This window comes from Necator americanus, chromosome IV (assembly GCF_031761385.1).
Source record: "Necator americanus strain Aroian chromosome IV, whole genome shotgun sequence".
Taxonomy (NCBI): Eukaryota; Metazoa; Nematoda; class Chromadorea; order Rhabditida; family Ancylostomatidae; genus Necator; species Necator americanus.
This window is the reverse complement of record NC_087374.1, coordinates 21,305,141-21,328,591: the sequence shown is the minus strand read 5'-3', so window position 1 is coordinate 21,328,591 and position 23,451 is coordinate 21,305,141. Positions and strand designations below refer to the sequence as shown.

At 42.1% G+C, this 23,451-nt stretch overlaps 1 protein-coding gene across 4 annotated transcripts; it reads right to left on the bottom strand.

Annotated features, from left to right (window-relative positions):
• Positions 1-341: 341 nt before the first annotated feature.
• On the bottom strand, positions 342-22,681 carry RB195_002191 (uncharacterized protein; the record flags this gene model as incomplete). 4 transcript variants are annotated; one of them, XM_064199332.1, is made up of 21 exons in its annotated part: positions 342-488; positions 1,654-1,731; positions 1,867-1,930; positions 2,007-2,090; positions 2,155-2,262; positions 6,029-6,077; positions 6,159-6,185; positions 6,361-6,448; positions 6,498-6,540; positions 6,599-6,744; positions 7,246-7,311; positions 8,418-8,570; positions 9,141-9,191; positions 9,626-9,710; positions 10,305-10,407; positions 10,508-10,690; positions 11,207-11,324; positions 20,108-20,192; positions 20,300-20,397; positions 22,458-22,550; positions 22,604-22,681. In XM_064199332.1, 21 exons carry the CDS (start codon positions 22,679-22,681, stop codon positions 342-344), a joined length of 1,947 nt encoding a protein of 648 aa, XP_064055212.1. The 4 variants fall into 4 exon arrangements, with proteins under 4 accessions (XP_064055212.1, XP_064055213.1, XP_013298066.2 ...); XM_064199333.1 differs by lacking the exon at positions 9,141-9,191; XM_064199331.1 differs by lacking the exons at positions 342-488; positions 1,654-1,731; positions 1,867-1,930; ... (2 more) ...; positions 6,029-6,077; positions 6,159-6,185 and having other exon boundaries at positions 6,381-6,540.
• Positions 22,682-23,451: the final 770 nt, after the last annotated feature.

Genomic DNA, 23,451 nt, shown 5'->3' with positions numbered 1-23,451 from the left:
AAAATTCTCATTTTGGTTTTTTTTTCAGCAGTAGAAGAATAGACTTGAAAAATTGCAAAAAAATGGGCAGGGTTCGAGAAGAAACGATTAATTGTCCAAATCTAAGAGCTGGAGTGTACTCCTTAAACAAATGATGTTGTAGGCTTTTGCTTACATTCAGAGGCTTCACTGTTCGGTTAATGTTATTGTTCGATGTTGATTTTCGTTCATATACAACGGCTTCATATTTATTTAGCGAGCAGCTAATGCATTACAGAACAGATAAAGCTCAAAGTAGACTGTTCAGATGGAAGATGCGCCATTAAGAAAGGTTTTGGATCGCGATTAGAGGGAAAGAATATTCACAAATGGGGCAGCCCGAGATGGGTCAGGTGCTCTTGGCATTCGTCGTTGAATCTGACGCCCAGAACAATCCATGCTTCTTTGTCCTCGTCCGATAAGGCCGCTCCTTTAGTTTCCAAAAACGCTGGAAACATGTCGAAGAACGCCTGCAAACATTGTGATATCACCACCTTCGGAGACGACCGCGAGCACTGTCTCTGTATTGTCTGGTGCAGCGGATAGAGAGATGCACTAAGAGGTGGATTGTCAAGGGTTCGAATCTTCTCTCTTGTAGTTGTTTGCTCGCGTCTAATGTGGTTTAAAGACAACATTCCACGAAAGCGACAATGTTGGGATCTTTTCAGAAAAAGTTAAGGTTAAAGGTGAGGGTCACGCCTATAAATGCGAACTCCTTAATTGTCCTTAGAAAAGAGGGTGTTGGAAACGGCTCTGTCGCTTCGGATCTCTCTAACACCTAATAACGCAACACGTAGGCGAAGACTTGCGTACGCGTTATGTCTATCAGCGAGAAGGAGTGACAGTTGTGTAAACAGCCCACTGATTATCCACTCGCTCGTAGACGCTGCGCATATTCCCGCGACGATCGAATTTTCCTACGGGGCAACTAACAACGTGCCAAGCGAATGAAGACACACGTACTGCGTCTGCCAGGGAGCGGCGACCATGGGGTTGCTGACGTTACCTCTCCTGCTCGTTGGCAGATGCGCTCGACTCCTACTCTATGCAAGTAGTGCAATTCTGAACATAAGCCTTGGTATGGTTATGGTCCTCTCTCTTGATCCTATGATGACGGTACCTGAGGGTGTTGCCTGATTGGAGAAACATCGAGTTTCTTTACACTAACTTTACGTTGTCGAACACACAAGTCAACCCCCTTAATGTGGGCGCGCTGATTGATGCACTTCTGCAGTTTTATTCAAACCTTAGGCAAGGACCACTAGGTCGGGAGGGCTCGCTGGCCTCGACGATTCTGGATGATTGGTGTTTGCGTGTCAGCGTATGGTGGGATAGCAGTGCGATTACGAGCGGTATGGTGATCGTAATCAGCGACCATTTGATCTGATCTTCTGTGAATCCCGATCTCATTGGCATTATTCTATGTCTATTCAGCGATTACTTTTTCGATATCTGTCGCTTATTTTTTCTGGATTTCTCACCAGTTCTCTCAATATTTGTTCTTGGGTTCTCCGAATTTATCGCTAATCCGACGTCCCATTAGAGTAGTTCTCATTCTATTGTACACTTCTTCACTTTTTCACAATTACTCCTCCCAATCGACTGAATTAACCAATTCAAAACAAATATGGTTACCTTCCACCAAGTAGGCTCTATTCCTCTGGTCTTATGTTTGTCCATGATTTCACGACAGAGTGCACGGAACACATGCTCCTGAATTAGTGGAGATTTCACACATGTAAAATTCCAACTTTTTTCTTTCGCATGCATTAAAATAATCAGAATTACGGATACTTTCTGATGGAATCGCATTGTATTAAATTAAAGATGCATTAAAGAAAAACCCACATTGTCGTAGGTGTTGGCAAGAAGGTGGATATAGAGCAGAACACTAGTCCCTAGTTTTTCAAATCTGAAACGTGCAAATTCCCCATTTTGTGTTGTTCTTTCCTATTTTATATCATTTTTGGCCTTTATGTAAAAGCTACCTTTCACTGTTTTGTACGTCCTCAGTGGTGAAATTTTCCGCTCCTTTGTAGTAATTTCGAATCTCCGGATAGCGAGAGAAAAGACTTTAATGTCAACTTATAATTTGTTTTCTTGACATCTTTAAGATATGTACAGTCCGCAACTCACTACTTATAAATATCCTTGCCGTGCTGGATTTTGTCTGGTGTTTTGCCAACCTCGCAACGACTGAGAGAGGCTACAGTACATCTTTTCACATCAGGCGGTGCGACCATTCTGGAAAGGTTCGGGAAAGCTGATTATTGGCAAAAAATCGCTTTTATTTCAGATATGAAAGAGACGAAAAGGATTTGGAGAGGGCAAAATGAATGTCCAGATTTTTCTAGGAGGATATTTGAGGATAAATTTTGTTTTCACGCTGTATGTTCTAGCTACGAAAGTAATTACTGCTGAGACAACACTGACTTAATAGATATTAGAAGATTCAACAACACATTAGTCGTTTTACACTAGATACGAGTACTGCAGGTTTATCCTTGTCTCAGATAGCGGAGAAGTTTGAGAAGAGAGTCTTATTTTAGTTTTAATTCCTCAAATTTTGTAGGAATCAAATAATTGCCAGTGCATTGGACATTGAGCCCTGCGATTAACTTTATGGAACCTGTGTTTGCCGAAAATACCGTCTATTCCAATCCTGCAAGCAGTTGGTGCTCTTTCGGAGTTGAGTTGCTCCACGCTCGGACGAGAGCTCCCCCGAACTCTACGATATCCTTATGCGTTCAATAAGGCAACAATGCACGATCCAAAAAGACCAGTGCGAGTACGGTAAAAGCGGGTTGCGCGTATAGTTTTTGAAAAATAAGAGAAAAATCCTAAAAGGAGCTCTCCAAAGGAAAATTTCTATTCAAAAAAACAAAACAAAACGAAAACAACGAACTTTTCAAATGGCCTAAGGAAATCTTAAATACGAGTGTTGGGATTCTACTTTGAGTTAGGTATGTGTACTACTACATCAGTTGGAATTACAGTTGTTGTGCTTATTCCTAGATCTGTCCCCGACAACTCGAACAGGTTCGCATGATTGCGGAATAGAAGAACAAACCAAAGAATTATCGAAAGAAAGCTGGTGGTGCCGCTTTTTAAAAGAGAAGTTCTTAGATCGTTGGTTCATCGTCAGCTCAGTTCTTCTGAGATCGAGCGACCAAGGATCACCGTGAACGGCTACCAATCAGTGGAGAACTCACGAAATCGGCAACTAAACAATTGAACAGTTTTGAACTCCGGAACTGCAGAATTTATACCCGTCATAAGAGTGTAAATCAGGTGCCATGTGGTGCACGACGAAACGATTCATGGCTGACGATGGGTTGCAATGATATCGCAAGAAAAAATAGGTAAAAGTACTGACGTTTATAGAAAATGGAACGCTGCGGAAATTGAACATAAGCAGAAACCTGACTCGCCAAATGAAAAGCAGTAAAAACGAAATGTCATTTGATGTGTGATGAAAAAATCCCAGATGATTCAACTGTTCAAAAAGAAAGTAAAAGGTATGAAAGGACAGACCAGAGCAAGAGCAGAAAAGAGAGGAATGCTAGATACCGATCGTATTATCCATACGTTCCGAACCAAAACCTAAAGAAAGTGAAGATGATTCTTTTTGCATCGTTCTTCCAAGTGAAACTTGGAAGAGATCTAAACTTAACTACTTCTACATTAATACATTGAGAGAATACATTTCTTTTATTCTTAGTTCTTTGAATCTTGGTTTTGCTACAGGCCAAAGTACTACATGATCGGACATTTCTGTTGACCGCATTAGTTTTCTTTGTATTTGTATTCGTATTAGCTTCATGCCGCTGAGTGGTCAGCGATTTTAACTTCGAGTATTCTCTTTCATGAAGAAAATTGATCACGATGGTCTCACAGTGTTTTTGTTGTCTCTTTGTAATGCTGTAGGTCTGAGAACTTTTTATTGTCACTTGTGTAAACTGAAAATGAGTTACATTTTTCATATCTCGCATTACTTAACGCCACAGCTGCAGTTCGCATTTTTATGAAGACAAGTCCTCTGATCGTAGATTTATTTCCAGCTGTGCTCCTACTAAAATCAAATATTGAAGATCATCATGAACAGCTGAGGACCACCTCGATCAGCAACAGGCACCCTGACCGACTCAAAACCTTATTGTGATGATGATCGTTATCTCCTACTTTTCTTTCAAATGTGCCCTGTTCAGTGGTTCTCTTCATACTCTAAAAGGTGATTACCGTGTTTGTAGTGAATGTGAAAAATGAAATGTGAAAATGAGTGAAAAAAAAACAGCTGACGAACTGTTTTAACGAGAAAAATTTAGTTCGGGTTGGACAAATCCCATCGCATCCCTGAACTAGGTCACAAATTGATCCAGATCAACCAAAACTTGCTTTGATCTACAAATGGAGCTGTTGAATGTATTTAACACATGAACTGTTGTTCCCTGTTCTTCTGTTTTCCTCCAATTAGGATGAGAAAGAAATACAACAGTCACGTAACTGGGATTTGTTAGTAATTCGCGCTCCGTTACTGTTTTTCTTTATTGGTACCTTTGCGCCAGACCCGTAAAAGTTTGTCCATGTCTGATCGCGGATTATGATTAGAACTTTACGCTAATTTATTTATTTATTTATTTATTGTTTCATGGTTAATTCTTGCTAAATATAGGTAACCGATACCAAATAAACCAATAGATACTAGCTTCTTAGAGAAATAATTAAAATTTTTGCCTTTATGCGGAAAACAGCAAGAATAATTATTTTTATTACACTGTAATGTGATAAAAGCATAAACATGCTATTTAGTCCTTCGACAACCTTGGAATGAAAACAATCATCTCTTGATATTCGAAGTATTTTAGCAATATAATAGCAGGTTTAGGAATATCAGAAATGAAGGGCTTTCCGCAGCCTTAAAAAACCTCTCTTATTATGTTGTCTGCATAGTGTATAGAATATTAGTGCAAACTGTAAATATGAAAATCCAAGGAACAACGCTCATAATCAGAGCTATTTATTCAACGCCAAAACTTCATGTAATTGAATCTATATTTACGCGTATTTGCCATTGTTTATTTATTTGCATTATTATTTTTTAATGTATTATTTAATACTTTATTGTCCAATACATATGCTTCTCCTTTGGCATTGTGTTTAATCAGTAAATCATCCGCGTGACGAAAGATGAAATAGGAATGTGGGTCTATTAATGTTTAAGGCATAAATCTATTTAAAATAAGAAAAAAGTTTGTTTGAATAACCTATTACCAACTTTACAAAAACTGTTATTTAAGACGAATTGGCAAAGAGTTATAAGGTCAAATGAGATGTAGTTTCCATAGTTTCTTTACCTACGCATATATGAGTAAAAAAAACTTTGTGCGTATGCGCAATAACAAAGGTTTTGCGTGAATTTTTGATATTTATTCTGATAATTCTCTATATTATGTTTCTATTCTGCCTCTATTCTATTCGAGTAATAAACAAATGAGGAATACTAGTAAAAATACTCGTGAAGGAAGTCGAATATAATTTAATTTCGTGACCTTGTACCGAACTTACATCACTAACTATGTTAATACTATTAATAGAGCAGTAGGTGTTTAACCAATGAACGCGTGTGCAGCCTAGGAATGGCTTGCGGGGGGAGAGAGCCAATTTGCCAAGTCAGTGTTTTTACGTTACTCAATAGAAGAAAAGAAAACTCTAGCTATCTACTTGCAGAAGTAATCCGCTAACTGTTGTTTTAATACGGAAAACTTAGTGGAAGTAGTTATGGAATGGTAATCGTTTACGAAGAGACGAAGAGACAGTGTAGCAGAGTCTGTAAAAGATTACGCTGTGGCTGCACGATGGAACGGAGGTTCGAATCTCCGCCTTAGTGCCAACCATGCCTTTCATCCCTTTCGTGGCCGATAAACTGGAGCCAGGCTTTTTTGGGCGGATAAAAACACTGACTTGACACATAGGCTCGCCCCCGCAAGTCATTGTAAGGCCGCTCACGCACTCATAAACCTCAAACGAAGACTGAGTTGCAGTCGACGTCCCCGTAGGGGCTGATCAACGCGTCCACTCTATCTTCTAGCCACGTCGTCACTGATAAAATATTCGATCTGCGGTGAACATCGTAGCAAAACCGTTGTGCTGGGTGAATTTAACCTTTCCTGTAAGCTACATTTTAAGAAATTGAGAAGGTTGCTACTTTCGTGTGAAATGATTGTGACAGGTGCAAAACCGGTTATTCATTATCAGCCAGGAACATAGGAAGGAGAAAGAGACTGAAACCATACGTTCCCGAAAATGTTACGCAAGTATAATGCAAGTTCATCAAAACAATACCGCACAACGAAATAATCGATTTAGATCCAAATGTCGGAGGTGCAATCGCCTCCGGGATAGCGCATCTCGTGTCCAAGAAAAGGTCCTCCTTCAATGGAACCAAAATCGAATAAAAAGTCCTCGTTTAGAGTCATAACGCCATTGTTATCAACGTCCACATGTAGCATCAACGCTCCAGTCCTAGAAGTATATAAGAAAGCATGCATTCTCCTGTTCGGCTGCTAGCGAAAGGGCGCACCTGACCAGTCCCGGATAGAACTGTTCGTCCCACTTCCTGTACAGCGATGTGGTAACGTAGAGTCGTCTGCCGTCCAGGCTGAGCTGAAGCATTTGAGGGCCGCCTTCAACACGCCTGCCTTTCACGTAACAGGCAGCGGGTGGTTTCTGAGAAGTGACGCAATTTGACCGCATCTCCGAAGGTCAATCAGTAAAAATTTGTAACAAAAATGTTTTGAGAACTCAGGATGTAGTCCGGAGGATGAATAGAAATACTGTAAATAGGAAGTGGTCATGTCTTTTGTCCTATTCTTTGCGTTGCGCAAACTTACGAAATCTTAGTAGAAGCAAGAAAATTTCTCCTGATTTTGTGCGAAAACTCAAAGACAAAGGTTTTTTCGGCATTGAATTTTGTAGAAAATTGGGATTTCGTTAGTTTCTGCCTGCCGAAACATCTCTTCTACAAAACATTACACCAGAAATCCGAATACATTTTCTCTTCTCCTAGCCTGTTTTAGAGCTCTAATGGACTGCAGCGTATATTTTCCTCTGTTGATAACGTATCGCAGCTTCTACACAGTATCATCCGCTCTGTTGTGGACCAGCTCCTGTGTATCGTAATGAGACGTATGAAATGAAAAGGAACAAAACTTGTATCAGAAGATATACCTTCAATTCTTCGTCGTCAAGAACCTTGACTCCGCTCTCCTCATGGATGCTTCCACCGAGGAAAATCTTAAAAAAACGTGAAGACAAGCAGGCGTTAATGGGATGAGTCCTCCGAGGGAAGACATAAGATTTATTATAGTTGTGAATCACACCATTCTACCCATTCTGAACGTTCGGGCAATGCCAGATTTTCAGAGATCCTTCTGTGCTCGCTAACCTCGCCTCGAGTGACGGATGAAAAATCAAGGCATCAAAAAGTTTTTGTAAATTTTGAAAACAGAATTAAGCTTTTGTTACTAACAAAGTTTTTTTTTCGCTTCTTTTCACACATTAAATAACCGCTAAAGGAAGATTTTGCATTCTTCTGAAAGTGTCACTATTATATTAAGGATAAATGTTAAAAGAAATGAGACGGATTACACGACAATCCGTCACTTTTTTTCGGCCTAATCTAACACCGTATGACCCGTAGCGTGTATCGTAAGCCTACATTTTTAGATGGACTCGTAAGTGTTGAAATGAGAAATAGGAACTAGGTTAAGCCACTAAAAGTGTAAAGGCACAACTTAGCAAATGACAACTAGCGGAGGATATTGAACGCCGATGACAACCGAATGCTCAGGGTCAAAAGGGTGTGTTGCTACTACCATACCCCTTTTGCACTAAAATGCTTATCAACAAGAACTTGTAGTATTCTGCACTGGTGCCCGCTCGAGCCAACCGACGAACAACAGGACGACGTGTGGTGTAGGTGATATAAGTTATGCATATCAAACGATAAAGGCATCACCCCACGAATCTGGGCTGGTACGGGTTTCAGGTAGGTTATGCCTATACGGGATCGCAGATTATGGGGAGGAGGGTGATTCCGTCCATTTATTCCTAACTGCCGTAAAAAAACGCCCCGGAAGATTCGGCTTCGAGCGTTCCGGGGCGCTATTTTCTACAACGAGTTCGGTCGGAGCGCGCCAGCCGTCTGCACGCGCCGCACCTTCCGGTCTGACCGAACTCGTTGTAGAAAATAGCGCGGCAATTAGTAATAAATGGACGGAATCACCCTCCTCCCCATAATCTGCGATCCCGTATAGGCTTAATCTACCTGAAACCCGTACCACCCCAGATTCGTGGGGTGATGCCAAACAGGTTTGCGAACGTCATAGCAACAGGCGAACCTGTCCATTAAGCCGGATATTCTCCGGATCTGTAATGTCATACTGTCGTATGTCCCCATGGATCCAATTCGAAACATATAGGAAACGATCGTCCATGGAGATTAGGATGTCGGTGATCAGCGACGGCATTTCGGGCAAAAGCCAGCCTTCTACCTAAAAGTAAGGTGCATCTATTCTTATGAAAGAAGTCTTGAAATGTAGATATTAGACTATTTTCTCTTTGCCTTAAACTTTCACCTTTTGAAAATTGCGCCTTTTTATTTCAAGTATAGTCGGGTGAATACGACATGAAGCGCGGTGCAGTTGCGTAGGCGGTTGCGCTCGAAGCGGTGCGGTGAGGATAGCGGTCGGAATTGAGGTGCAGCCAGCGCGAGTTGCAGCAATGAACGGTGGTAGCAGGATTCCTCACTCGGTCCTAACCCCTGCGCTCCACCGCTTCGAGAACCGCAACTGCACCGTGCTTCATGTCGTTTTGAATCTACTATTTAGTACAGGTGTTTTCTAATGTCTCACGCCCATACTTAGAACCAGACAGCAACGATGTCCTTCCTGAAGACTTCTTTGCAGTGTGGAATTCCGTTTGTACTGACTCTGACGCACTTCTTTAAATTCAATTCTCGCGGCTATTTAGCAGTGTGCAGCACTGAATGGGTGAAGACCGATCAATATACCGTCACCGTGTGCGTAGGCAACGAAGAGATCCAAATAGTAAGAACTGTTCACCTGTTTTGAAGGGATTTTCACCACACATTTAGCTTCATACGTACTGGATCCCTGCAAGATGGTTTCATTAAATCCACTGAAATAAGGGGTCGGGTAAATTTTAGTTGGGTGGGAAACTCAGTGGCGCTCTCATTTCTGGAAATCCTATCTTTCTTTTCATCTCAGCAGCTAAAGCATACATGTTATAGATCCACTAAGACTAATGCTTAGGTTCTAAGGTCCCAACTTACTTAGTTATCCACTTCGAGAAATAAGAGCGCAGATGAGTGGAGCCGACAACAACACTTTACTCCCAGACGTCTTTGAAGCATATATACCGCAGCTATCAAAAAGTTCAGAGAAATCGTTCTCCGAAAACTCCTCAACAATGAAAAATCGGAGAGATACTGTTTAAAAAATACAATTTCTAACAACTCCCAATAGAAAATTATCCAAGCTATAGCACTGAGATTGTCGAAAATCAAGGAAGAAAAGTTTGCACGTACCTCAATTTTCGGGCTAAGTAAAAAAAGTGACGACCCCAGAGCAGTGCCGACGAACGCGTGCGGGGAGCTCGGCTCGTGTTTGAACCTGTTGCGGGAAATCATGTCCGTAATTGCACTTTTTGGCTCCGTTAATAGGTATAGTTGGGTCAGAACGACATGAAGCACAGATCGTTACGTAAGTGGCCGCGCTCGGAAGCGGTGCGGTCGAGACAGCGGTTGGAATCGGGGTGGGACCATTGCGAACTGCAGAGGTGAGTGGCGGCAGTGGGGGTCCTTACGCGATCCCAACCGCTACGCTCCACCGCTCCGCTTCGAGCGCAGCCGCTTGCGCAAATGTCCGTGCTTCATGTCGTTTTGGCCCGACTATAGGCAGACGATTTTCCATTCGAAAACCATGAAAAGCGTTAGGAATGCAGCTATTTGAAATAAGAAAACTGTAGTTGGATTTCTAAGGATAAGTCAAGCCACTGACGACAATTTGGGTTTTTTTTAAACTCAGAGATATTTGAACAATAAATAATAACAAGCCCATTAAATGCAAGAAAACTTTTCAAAAATTCAAGAAATCATCAGAAATAACCGCTCGAAAGTGTGCGCCTCACCGTTGAGTCGCGCTGTCGCCAATATCACGTAATTACAGCGCTTGTTTCAGCACCAAAACTTGCAGTGTATCTCTCACCTCACTTCCAAAGGAGTAGCGCCATCTTCCATCGGCAGTTCAATTGTTTGCAATTTTTCGTGCGTGGACCATTTGAATAAATGCACAGAGCGACCGTAAAGACCTGAGGAGAACTCGCTCGGTTCGCTTATTTCGGCTAATAAAGCACAGCACACGTGAATAGATGAGAAAATACCAGGAAAACAAAAAAGTGAACGGCTCACCATTCGCCACATCGCTCGGAACAAATCCCTGTTTAATGCTGTTCGGGGTGCCCCACTCAGTTGAGATCATCACGTCACGCCGTGGCTGGTACCAAAAGTCGTAGTTGAATGCAACACTCCTTGCCTCGTCCAGCCAACATCCCTTCGGCTCAAACGTTCTGCCATCGAGCAGTATGAAATTCCCTGGAACATGAGAAAAAATTTTGAGGAAAACTGAAAAAAGTGCCTTGATCACCTTGACTTCCATTGGTCTTCGGACTGGTCGAACGGGCACCAGCCATTTTCCCATTCATTTTTTTTTTCATTTTAAAATTATACGCATGTTGCGAAAAAAGATACCCACCTTTTTCGGTCAACTTCTAAATGAATGGCCGGACTTGCGTGAAATTTGAAACGTTCCTTTTTATATTATTTGGTAGTTTGGTTGTAGTATGTAAAAACATTTCGAACTTCACCCGAACTCATATAAAAGTTAGAATAAAAAACAAAAGAAGTATTCCTTTTTTGGGTTACTATGTATGGAAGAATAGTGTGGACCATGAATATAGCCTAGATCATTTTATGGTACCTGTGGTATTTCCATGGCTAAAGTCTTTATGGACCAAAAAGATCAAATCTCGCTCGGATGAGTGTTGATCACCACCGACTCATCCACCCACACCCCTTTTCCCTTCTCAACGGTTCAAATTATGAGCGAACCTTTATGGTTCCCATGTGCGTCTCCAAGTGTGCTAATCATGATGCTACCATCAGCAAGACAATGCGAAGTGTGTGGGAACGAGACACCGTATTTGAACAGCTGTGCAGGTTCGATGGTCTGGAAGAAGAGCGAATGAAAAATAACCGTTAACGTAAAATTGTCTAACGAAAATTCTAAAGTAAAGTAAAACTCTTAAAATTAAACCTTTACGAAGTCCCCCAGTGAACGATTTCACACTCTTCGTGTCTTCTACCAAAAAAGAATCGAATGAGGTGATCAGGGTGATCTTTGTGTGCGGTCTGGTGATGTCGTGGAGAAATTTCGTATTAATCCCACTCATTTGCTTACGTAACTTCCTGTCCTTTGTTTACGGAGCAATTTGTTGCAACTTGAGCACTCTGTTTCATTGGTCTCAATTTTCGAACGTGGACTTCAGCGTTAGCTGCTCAGAAGGCTAAAAAACACAAATCCCTTGTGTTGCACTACACGGAGATCATCCGGCTTGGGCATCGGTTTCGGCTGTTCACTTAGGTCCGCACGATGGCCCTTTTTAGTGGTGTGATTGCTGAGGATCAATTCTCATACGTCACTACGACAGGAGTGAAAAAGTAGCTGTCCTTGGCTGGACGAGACGAACGGCTACGGCAACTCGCACGGCGCCGTTCGCGTTGTGAGTTGCAGCGTGCCCATAAATCGCATTCGACAGCCTTTGTAACAGTTTTTACCAGCGCCCGTGATGGCTGAACTTGAACGACCAAAGTCCGCAGCAAGGTACCGTGTTGTCTTACGTGGATCTGTGTTAACCGCTCCTTTCACTTATCGTAATCGAGACGGAAAATAAGCGGACAATTAGTATTTTGCTCGATGAGACCAAAATAATTTTCTACACCCAAAAAGGCCAATCAAGGAGTCCACGTGACCAAGACCCAAGCAAAGTCGAACTTTTGCACTTCTGAAAAATCTGCGAAGCTAAGCACAACCGCAATTGCCCTTCAAACAGCCTAACGCAAAACGCACACGCACGCACCCACCAGGCGATCTAACTGAAAATGGAGAAAGGAAGCTACCATCTGCTTAACTGGACGGATTGCTGTTCTATGAGATTTCGAAACCGGTCGAGCCGAACCAAGCTTTCCACTCCTCCAGGAAGAGTCTGGTATCAGGGGGGAATGGTTAGGTTTCGCTGCTGCATCAACTTTGCGACAACTCTCCAATTTGTTCGCACAGGGATGGGTGTACTGAATCGATGCCTTGGCCGTCGTAATGGAGTGGTAGAACTCCTCACTTCTTCTTATTCTTGAGTGTACGGAGGAGTTGAAATGGGAATGCCTGGCCCTGCGGTTTTTGGGCTGGTACACACTCTCCGACCATTTCTGTGGACTTTTTTTTGGAAACGGTGAAAACTGCTCGAATTATTTCTTTAAGGAGTTTCTCTTCAAATGTTCAGTTCCAAATTTTTATTTTTATGAGTATGATGTAGCTCAGAGCAGGGTTTAAGATGAAACCTTCGGAGATTCACTAGTTACATAAGCCTTAGTGTGAGATTTACTTTGAAAAACACTTTTTGTTCTAATTTGTCAGTTGTACTACGAATGCATCGTACTACGAATCTGATGAGGCGAGGGAATCTCAGAGAGAAGCTAGAGATGTGGTTGTAGATTGTGGGACTCGGGCTAGGCTGCTGATTGCACATATGACTGGAGCGTTCTAACGTACTTCGTAAGAAATAAACCGGTTCCTACGCCAATTTTTGCGACGATTAGGAAAGGATGAAAGCCAGCACTCAATTCCTTACCACCTCAGATTCGCCTTCAAGATGAGATTTCTGTTGTTTACATTGTTTACGATTTAAATTGTTCTACTTTGTCAACTGTAGTACACAGCAAACATTTTTTTCAGAAATAATAAGTTTTCTTCCTTTTGGAATTAATCAAATTCTGCAAGACGTGCCTGTCCCTATCGTTAGTAACGTAACGTAATTATATAGTTACGAGCTTTGTCCATGTGTGTGTGCGTGCTCAGTGTGTGTGAAATTCTAAAAAGGGGGTGCGACGGGTAAAATGGACTGAGACGGGTTCCGCGGCGTCGAAATGGTGCGCAATAACTTCGTGTGCATGTCGCAAAAGATAAATGGTTGCAGCCGTTTCAAAGCCGCGTCCACTGGGCGCGTTGTGTTTCACCTCCATGACTCCTTAGCGCGTCTATTTCTTTGCACGTTTGCCTCAAGTTACTCACAAGCCTCTCTCAGAAGGTGGAAGCATGCGTGCAAACGACTGCTTAAATTAAATTATTATATTAAAGCGGACAGTTCACATCATCTGACGTGGAACGTTGGCTTTATCAGTAGGATGACGTCTTTCACGTCAGTTTACGCCAAAACATCATTCTTCGGCAACTGTTAGGGAAGGGGGAGTGGAAAAAGGAGGGAAACCCATATTTATGCTTTTGAATTTTGTCCATAATATATTGGTGAGGAGTGTTTGAAGCTGAAGTTTGAATGTGGTCCAAATAAAGAACTGACGCGTTTAGAAAGAAGACCATCAACTCTTTCGCCTTTGTTTATAATGAAAAAAGATAAATGAATATCGTTAGGGACACAAAATTCTAATTCCACAGAAAACGGCACTAATATTAATTTTCGTCGATCAGTGGAGGGGAGCGAAGCGAACTCCCCAGAAAATCAAACTTCCGGCTTTAGCCGGACGTTCAGACTGGTGACTAATAATGACAGAGCACTGGATCTCGCTGACTGAAATGTGATACCGTATCCGCTGAAAGTTATGGCGGTAATGAGTAGATTACGGTAATGTACTCGCGAACCTCTTACTTTTTGCAAACGTTCCAACTCCAATTCTAATACTTAGCCATTCCAAAAATGTCTTTGCAGCTGATCTGTTCAAAAAAGAGAACACGGTCGCCTTATTTTTAGACCTAAGTTTTCCCAGAGAATGAAAGAAACGAGCACAGTGAACGTGCAGAGATCACAGTGGCAGAAGTGCATTTTTTTGCTGAGATTTTTCTGCTTTGTCTTCATAGCGATAGGAACGAGATTTCAATTAGGAAGAGGATAAAAAATGATCTTGCCAACTTCTAGTTTGAATCAATACCTATGCCTTGTGGACTTTCTTGAGGTACATCTAAGCGAGTCTCCTTCTTTGGAAATGTTATTCTACGATTTCTGCTAGTTTTTTTTTAATCATATGCAGTTTTGCAGTCGAAGAGTGAATACCGTAGCTTATGGCCATGGAAATTTTCCAGACTCTACCCTAATTAATGTTACTTCACATAAAGACAACACGGATTACTACATAATAATCCGTGTTGTCTCTATGTGAATGCTTGTAAAATACCAATAAAGCGTTAACATGGAGTATTTTAAAAAAGCAAAGGTATTTCACAATAAATAGTCACCCGGCGAGTTTTTTCTCTTTTACGATAGGAATTCAAGTCGTGTTTTTCTTTTTTCCTCCGACTGGAAATTCTGGAAAAATCTCATTTTCTGGAAAAATCAGTCGCGCGTCTACGAGAAGAACGAGATCGGCTATGGTAGAAATTGGAGTGGTCACTAAGAAGGAAGGCAGATGAATGAAAAACTGATTCGAAGCAATTACGAATGCGCTGTGAAAGGACTCCACTAATCGTTATTTCTTGACAGCAGCGATATGATTCACCAAGTTGCTGGAAGAAGCGTAGACTGAATACATCCCAATCCATCAACACCTTCCGTAGGCACGTTTTTGTGGATCAGAAGCAGCCGACTTAAAAGTGCGCAGTCAAGCTCATGGGACTCTGATACAAATTTTTGCCTATCTCGCTCTGCTGCTGCTATTTGTTGAAGATTCACAAGTCCGCAATTGCACCATTCGTCCGCAACAGTAATATCCAGAAATGAAATTTATGCTATCCTGTTTGCTATTTCTTGTCATCATATTTTACGCAAATGCACAATGGGGCTACTATGGAAATCCATATTACGGTGGTTACGGATATGAACCGTATCATGGCTATTATCGACCGTGGTCTCCTGTCAGGAATGCGATTAGAGGCGCCATTGCTGGCGCGGTGATCGGCGGTCTCCTCGGATGATTCGATTTGCATGAAAATGAGTTCTTGCCACAACTGATTTTTCCTTCTGATCAATAAAGCAACAATGTGATCATAACAAGTTATCTGTGTTCATTTACAATAGTGTTTTCGTTGGATTATCGCGACAAAATGGCACAACCATTTCTAGATTTTCTGTGAAAAAAGTGGAAATGAACAGAGCAGAGCAATCCATCCACTACTGATATGCAGTTACAGTGGGTGATCCAAGTAAGGATAAAGAAGAAATAAACACCGTCCGTCTAACTACTATGCTGAGTATTATTGCATAAAATTCGAAGCTGCTCTAGGCCAACTCAGCTCTTAATCGCTCTGGGTTCCAAAAATTTATGCCAGACTTCCTTGGATGTTGAAAGCACTGATTGACCCGGATTGATCAACGTCAGCAAGTTATCCTTCATCTCTTGTTATAATTACTATTGTTACTGTTTCTGTTATTATTATTATTTCATTCCCACATCCAAGACTAGACAAGCCCCTGAAGAGTTTTCAAATAAATAAACTCCAAGAACATTGAAAATTGAACATTGAGAAAATCTTCAACCAGATAGTTCGATTTTCTCATAAAGTTCTTCGAACGAGCAAAAATATTTGATGCATTCGATGTCCTTTGCGAACAGAAAAGTCGTTGAACAGTTCTCGCATGTGATGAGGACGAAAAAAGTTGAAGTTCTAGTGGCGTCCGCTCGAACGAGTCGAAGGACATTGCAACTACAGGTGACAGAGTTGATGAATTACCTTTCGTGGAGCCGTTGCTACTAGTACTCACTAAAAACGCTATTCTAACGCAAATTAACAGAACACAGTAGTAATTTATTCACTGTATTGACAGCACATCATACATGCACTTGCTCTGCTGCCTCCCAACGAAAATGCATAACGGAGCATATCAACGTGCTGGGGTTTGCATGCTTCTGCATGAAATAAAAATCAAGCAAACTTTTTTTCCGATAAACCATGGAACTCGAAACTTCTCTTAAAACTTAAAAAAATCCCAATGAATTTGTTAGATGCTATGAACCGTGAGTAGGTAGTTGAAAATGTACTACAACAGCTGTGCTGGTGTTATTTTACTGGTCACCGTCTGTTCTCAGTTTCCATTTTAATTTGGGAGAAATGTTTCCTGTGAAAGTTAACCAGCACTGCAATCAATCCTGAGTATAGCTGAAAATGGAGCCAGAAGCGGATGAAAAATGCCCTTCTCACGACAACATTTTTCCATTGCCTTGTTTTTCTCCCTTGGGCAATGTGGAACCGCATCCGCAGCCGCTGTCAAAGCATTCCGTTGCCAAGGTCGTATGGCTGTTGTTTGAAACGTTGTTAAAACTAATAGGACTTGGGAAGGAAAGCTTATCGAGAGTTCATCATTAAAACGTAAAAATCTCGATCTTTATAGAAGTAGCGAGATATCTGCACAGTTTCGATTTAACACTAATCTTAGAGGTAAACCAAATGCGGTCAAATTAAAATGAGACAAAACAGACAAATTAACTGACTAATTTCGAGTTGTAATGTATGAAACTCAAATGTCTCAGTTTTTCCTCACTCAAAAAGTCTTAAGTCAAAAAAAAAAGAAAACTTTCCTGTCCATTTTAATGCTGAAAAGTCTCATTTCTCTTATTTTCTCACTGGAAACCTAAGAATTTCTTGAGGTTAAAATCAACATACCACAAGATTGACGATGTTGCGATTTCTCCAAAAAATGAAAATTTAGGGATGTAGATCACGAATATGAGCGCGATTACGCTCAATTCTGCTTAACTGTCCTGAGAACGGCGTGCGAGGCAGCCTTTCAATCGAATTTCCCTACGAGGCACATAACAACGCGCCGCGTATACGGGTGTAGCCACATGCACCGCGTTTGGAGCGAGGGGAGAGACGGCGAAAACAAGTTACTCACTGTCTGGTCGTTGGCAGAGGTGATCTGGTATGCCTGCGCTCGCATATAATATCGCATTACTTCTACACAGTGTTGGTGTAGTGCAGTCGGTAAGAGCTCGTGCTGTATCCGTGATACGATCGATCGATCGAAAACGTCCTATTGCCAGCCAAGCTTTTCATCCTTCCGCGGTCGATGAACTGTTTTGGAGGATAAAAACTTACATAGCCATAGCCTCTTGCCGCTGGCCCCACAGGTGGGCTCAAATTGAAGTGAACCTAGGGGCGCATCCCAAACGGACTGTTTAACGCCAGACACTTTATCCTCTATCCTTTAACTGCTTAAGAAAAAAAAACAAATTGAGCACGCAGCACGAATAGGCAGGGAAAGGGTGTAGTTCAAGAGCTGATCGGAGGCTTGATCACGCTCAATTCCCACCAGTAGTCAGAAAAGGTGTGTAAAACAGCCATCTTTGCACAATGCAGCCAACAATGCAACTTAGCACAGGCAGTACAACGATGGCATTCCGCCTCCCGTTTGCGATTGTGCGAGTTGGATAACTTGTGTTGCTCGCCTGAATTACTTCGGTTGGATTGCGGAAGCTTGACGAAAACGGAATAGCTCCCGATCTATTGTGTAAAAAGAAGCATCGTAGAGGGGCCCGTGCAACCATGGCAATTTCTCACGATTTCTTTCTGAAGTCAGCCCTCATAGTCGTGAGCTACTTCTACACCCTCAACTCGTAAAGGGATCCCATCTTTGGTGATATGCTGCGTTTAAGTTTGAATTTTTTCTTTGCGAACTTAGGGTGACTGTCACTTAAGTGTCACTTAATGCGCACTTTAAATTTCAGTTAACGTCAGGATTTCGGGTCCATCAAATTCTTCTTTTCGGGCTCTCGAATTTCTTTCAAGAACTGTGGCGATGACAGATGAACGATTTGCCAGTCAATCTTTCATTCTTTCAAATTCTTTCACATTGGTTTTACTTGGATGTGATTTATGAGAGTAGCGGTCTGGTTGTCACTTCAGTGGAACAAATGAAACGAGAGGATGCGGGACGAGTCTGCAGACAAGAAGCAGAGTGCATATCTATAAATCTGGAGAGAGGACTTTTTCGCTCTGCAACCAATGACATCACTGTTGCTAAGCAATCGTATCCACAAACTAGCATTATTTGAAGTCAGAACAGAAAAAATGAGCGGACACAGATTCGTCGAACAGTCTGTGACTGTTCGCTGTACTTCGCGAAATGGGCGCTTTAAAAAGGCGCGATAGCGACAGACGACACTCTTCGATCCTGATTACTGCAAATTCTCATTCAGTTACTTCAAATTTATTTGCAGCAACCTTATCAATTTCTATCGTGCCGACTGGCATGTCTTCTATTTCTGGAATCTTCTAGCATGGAGAGTGCATCATGCAATAAGCACTGCTAGTTCATTGTTTCCTTCTCTTCGCAAAAATTATTAAACTCTTTCCAGGAACTTCTTGCTTGAAGAATCAGGTATTGAAGCCGTTCCGCAACAAAACGTACAGCCAACTTACGTCGAACGCCTTGATTTTTGGTCCCTTTTTGCGAACAAATGACCTCTCCATGTTCGGATTATCTATGAACACGAAACTCGCTACCCGACTTATTCACGCTGTATATTGGAGGTCGATAACACTGCTTTCTGTACGTTGCGACTCAACGGTCAAAGGAAGGGTTCGGGAAAACTGATGCACTAGTTCACAAGTATCATCAGATATCACAGTATCAGTATAGTATAGCCGAAATTATGAGACAACCCACGAATCCGAGAATCCCCGGGTTAGAGGCACCAGAGCGATCAGTCTATCCGACGATGCAACTCGTTAAATCTTCTAGTCAGTCATAATTCACTTCACGCGCCTCAAACTCATTTTTCGTACACGTGCAAGGAGCTGCTACATCAGGTAAACTGATCAGTTTGATGTCTGGTAAAATTTGAAGATGTTCTGAAGACATTTCGACAGTTGAATACCTAGTTTGGCACTCCTGTCGTAGCTGCGCCTTTGACGATGGTATCGCTTTTTCTGAAGTACATCTTGAGGGCACCGTACCACATAGTTGAAGATGTTGAGATCTCTGCACGAAAAGATAGTGTTAAGCATGTAGATCCGATTCCCCTCTAATCGTCCTGAAAAACGATGTGGAAAAGGAACTCGTGTCCAAATTTCCTACGAGGCACCTTACGACGACGCGCCGCTACGAGGCACCTTACAACGCTGCACATGCGCCGCGTCTACGAGCGCGCAAAAGGCATTTTCATTCATTCGTCATCATTAGTGGACATCCCTCTGCCTTTTATAGGCTGCTGGCTGATTGTCGTCCGCTCGCTCTAGCACTGTACATCCGCTGCGTTATAAGGCGCTTCGTAGGATATGTAAACACGAAGGGCATTTCTCATGTGCCATTTTTCAGGATAATTACGGTGAATTTAGCATGAACACTCATTTACTCATGATCTACACCCTTAACTCCACCTCTTCTGGAAGAGATCTCGGCAACGTCAATTTCGCGGTTTTCCTCAAGTATAGCCTGGCACCTACGGCTTCTATCAATGTGTCGCGTGAGTCGCGAACTGTCGCATCATACACTGGATTTTTGTTTTCAGAATGAATCGGTCTATGCTAACCTGTTTATTACTTCTTGCCGTTGTGGTGATCTGTTCTGCACAATGGGGCTATACGACGAGGTATACGTACTACTACGGTCGCCCCTACTATGGACGCCCTTACTACGGTCCCGCCGCTAGAGGAGCTGCAGCAGGCGCAATAATTGGAGGAACACTCGGAGCACTTGTCGGATGATCCAATAAACGATAGATTTTGTCATACTGTTTGTACAAAAACTCAATGTTTCCTCTTTTAAACTTTCAAAGGAAAAATCGCACCTTTTCCAAACGAATGTCCCGTTCATTTTCAACGTTGATAATGTAGATACGACTGGAATTCAGGCATGGCAACACTATATGTGTCCTGGAAACAGAAAATAAATAAAGCATAAAAAGAGAACGAATAAAGGTGAGGGCAGTGTTTGGGCTAAATGTTCCTCGTCGTTGATAAATTGGACCAAGCGTACTGGCCTTTTCGCTGAAGGCTTGTCATAGCAAGATGAGCATGCGTTCCAACCGCTATGGTGTACTTCATCACCTTTATTGGGAAAGACCACCCGAGACAGGATCTAAAAACTTGAAAATCACTGACCACTTAAAAGGTAAATAATTACAACAGCAATCACTAAAACAGAGAAGACTACAAGAGGTTCCATAAATTAAAAGAAAGACCTGAACTCTAGTCGCTGTTATTGAAGATTAAGTAGAATTGATAACGAATAAGAGAAGTTGTACAAAGAAGCGAAAAGAAACGTGACGTAAAATAAAGCACAGAGAATGCAACTTACAGCATACAAGCTGCTAATACGCTCTCTTTAACTCTGGCACAATACAAATTTTTACACTAGATATTTGTAGGAAGCGTGGAAATCGAGAGCAGCAACATGTGGCGCAGCATTCCTAACCATCGATCGCGACGAAGTACTATAGGAATAGACATGAGCTATTGTTCGTTGTCTATGTGTTGAGGTCTTCTATTCATGAAGAAAAAGAGAATTCGATATTGCAACCTTATCGAGGATGAAGGGTGGGTGTAGTGTAGCGGTTAAAGGTTCCGCTTCCTGCACGGTCGATTGGAGGTTCGAATCCGCCCTAGTGCTCACCAAGCCTTTCATCCCTCCAGGGTCGATAAATTGGTATCAGACTTCTGTCTGGGAGGATAAAACACTAATTTGAAACATCGGTCAGCCACCGCAAGTCATTGTATGGGCCAGTTACACCTTCGTAAACCTCAAACGATTCTGAATTGAAGTGAACGTGGGGGCGCATCCCGAGCGGATTGATTGACGCCAGACACTTTATCCTTTATACTTTACTGAGGATGAACCACGAATCGTGTCGCAAGAGGATCCCTCCCATCGCTGGCACTCATCACCACTGCAGTCGGAGGGCATGGTGAGAGATGATACTACCTCGGTCCCAGTCGCTAGCCCTGCCGTGCCTCTTCGAGCGCAGCTCCTACGCAACTGCCCCAAGATACGAGTGGTTTCATTCCGGCTATACCATACTGTTGTACAAAAAGAAGGACCCGCGTAACTACGGGCACGACCGCTCAATCTGCTGCTGTCCTTCACCCACAGGCGCATCACAGGAGTAGCCCTTAACAGAACTGCATCCGGGCACATCAGATGAAATGAAGTCATGCGAGAAAGCAGAGTTCCGAAGAGAGTCAGACATTTCCTGCCCCGCACGCACTGTTTCAAAACTCACCGGAATATTGACTGGGTACGGGATGCTACCTGGTAGAATTCCATCAACCTAGCAAGAAGTTCCGATTCAGTTGAGATGGAATCTACCATGGAAGCTTTGGACATCCAAGCAATCCCTATTTGGTACATATTATATTCCAGCATGACCTTCGTCAGTTATATAACAACATCACGATCACAGTTAATCTATTTACATCGTGGTAATGAGTGCTTCAACAACCAGATCCATCTCCCTAAAAAAATTAGGCCCCATGCTCGAGAACGCAACGATGTTGATGGGAGAACAGATGTGTTCGCGGTCCCTATTCATGCCCTACGGAACGAATATCGGAATCCTACAGCAGAGTGGCAGGTCTACGGAATCAGTATGCTAAGGAGAATGAGGAGAATCTAAAAGTGACTAGCAAGAAACGAACATTGAGGAGCATACAAGAGCAAGATGTGAATTTCGGAAGAAATCCTGCTTATAAGCGCCTTCAGGAAAACGAGCACAATTCTGAGGGAAAAGTGTCTAAAAATTCAGAAAACATTCGAAAAAAATCTTCCGAAGAATGCAAATAAAGCTTCGTGTTCGTCGGTGAACAGAAGTTAGTTTGGAGCTCTTGGATATGACGGTAACCAATGAAATTATTGTGGCGAATCGAAAAGCAGGGCAAATTGAAAATCAACAATAGGGCGTATGATGAATACATCACAGTGCTTAGAACAGTTATTATTACGTATCAAATTTTAATATTGTTCTCACACAGGACAGAGAGGTCTAAAATCTTTGGATCTCCGCTTATTTTTTCGAAGGGCATGTTTAACTACCTTATTTTAACCACTGTCACACGCATTTGTGTATTAAAGAGTCGCAGCCGTTCTGAGAAAAAAACAACCACAACGATAAACTCCATTTTGTAGTCTGTTAGTATTCCTACCTGACAAAAAGTCTTGCTGTTCGGATCAACGTCGATAGCAACGAACATGTCGTGACCGTCAGGATTTGTGTGAGCGCAAGTCACGAAAAGTACCTGTAACATTTTTTTTCTATTATCATGAAGGGACCATCCAGAAACTGCTGAACCTTTTCTCTCGGCCCTTTCGTGGCCTCTTTCGGGCTAGCATATCCAGGTCCACAACATATCGTCTTGCAATGATCCATACTGCAAAAATGGGGTGTTTTTGCGAAGGTGCAAAGAAGTTCAAAAGGTGATGTTTGTGTCGCAAAAAAAAAAAATTGGCTCTGCAAGGTGTAGAGCCAGGGAAGTAGAAAAGTAGAGTTGAAGAGGAAAAACCTGCAGAAAAGTAGTTGAAGATGTCCCAAAAATTCAATTAAATGCAGAAGCTGAGATTGGGTAAATTAATGTCACCTTCTTTGCTTCCACAAACAAGTTGTAAAAGCAGAAGAAAGTTTTGAAAAAAATTAAATAAGGAACTATAGAACTATATAAAATTTAATAACAATTAAGCATTGGAAGACGTCAACTGCAACAGAGAAACAATACGTATGGAAGTGTGAAGATATGACTGACAACTTCCTCTTACCTATCTTTGAAAAAAGACAAGAAAGAACACTACCAGGAAGTTTTCAATTCAGATTGGCTTGACTTATCGACTGATTAGGATTAGTTCACTTTGACTTGCACTGTAACATTCAAACTGCCACCACAACTGCTGAAAACCGTTAGTTCTTGGAAGTTTAGGTTCAAGAGGAAAAACTGAAGAACTGAGGAAACTACTTGAAAAAGATCGGCTGGCTTTCTAAAAAACGAAACGAAGTGGTATCAGGCGAAACTAAGGTGATAAGGTTCACCTCGAATCGTTCGATCGATACCAGACCTCTTCCGCCCTTGCTATGAATGGATCAGAGATTTGGGTAATCTGGTAGATAAACTAGTAACCTGTGCCTAACCCCAACTCTACCTACGTTGT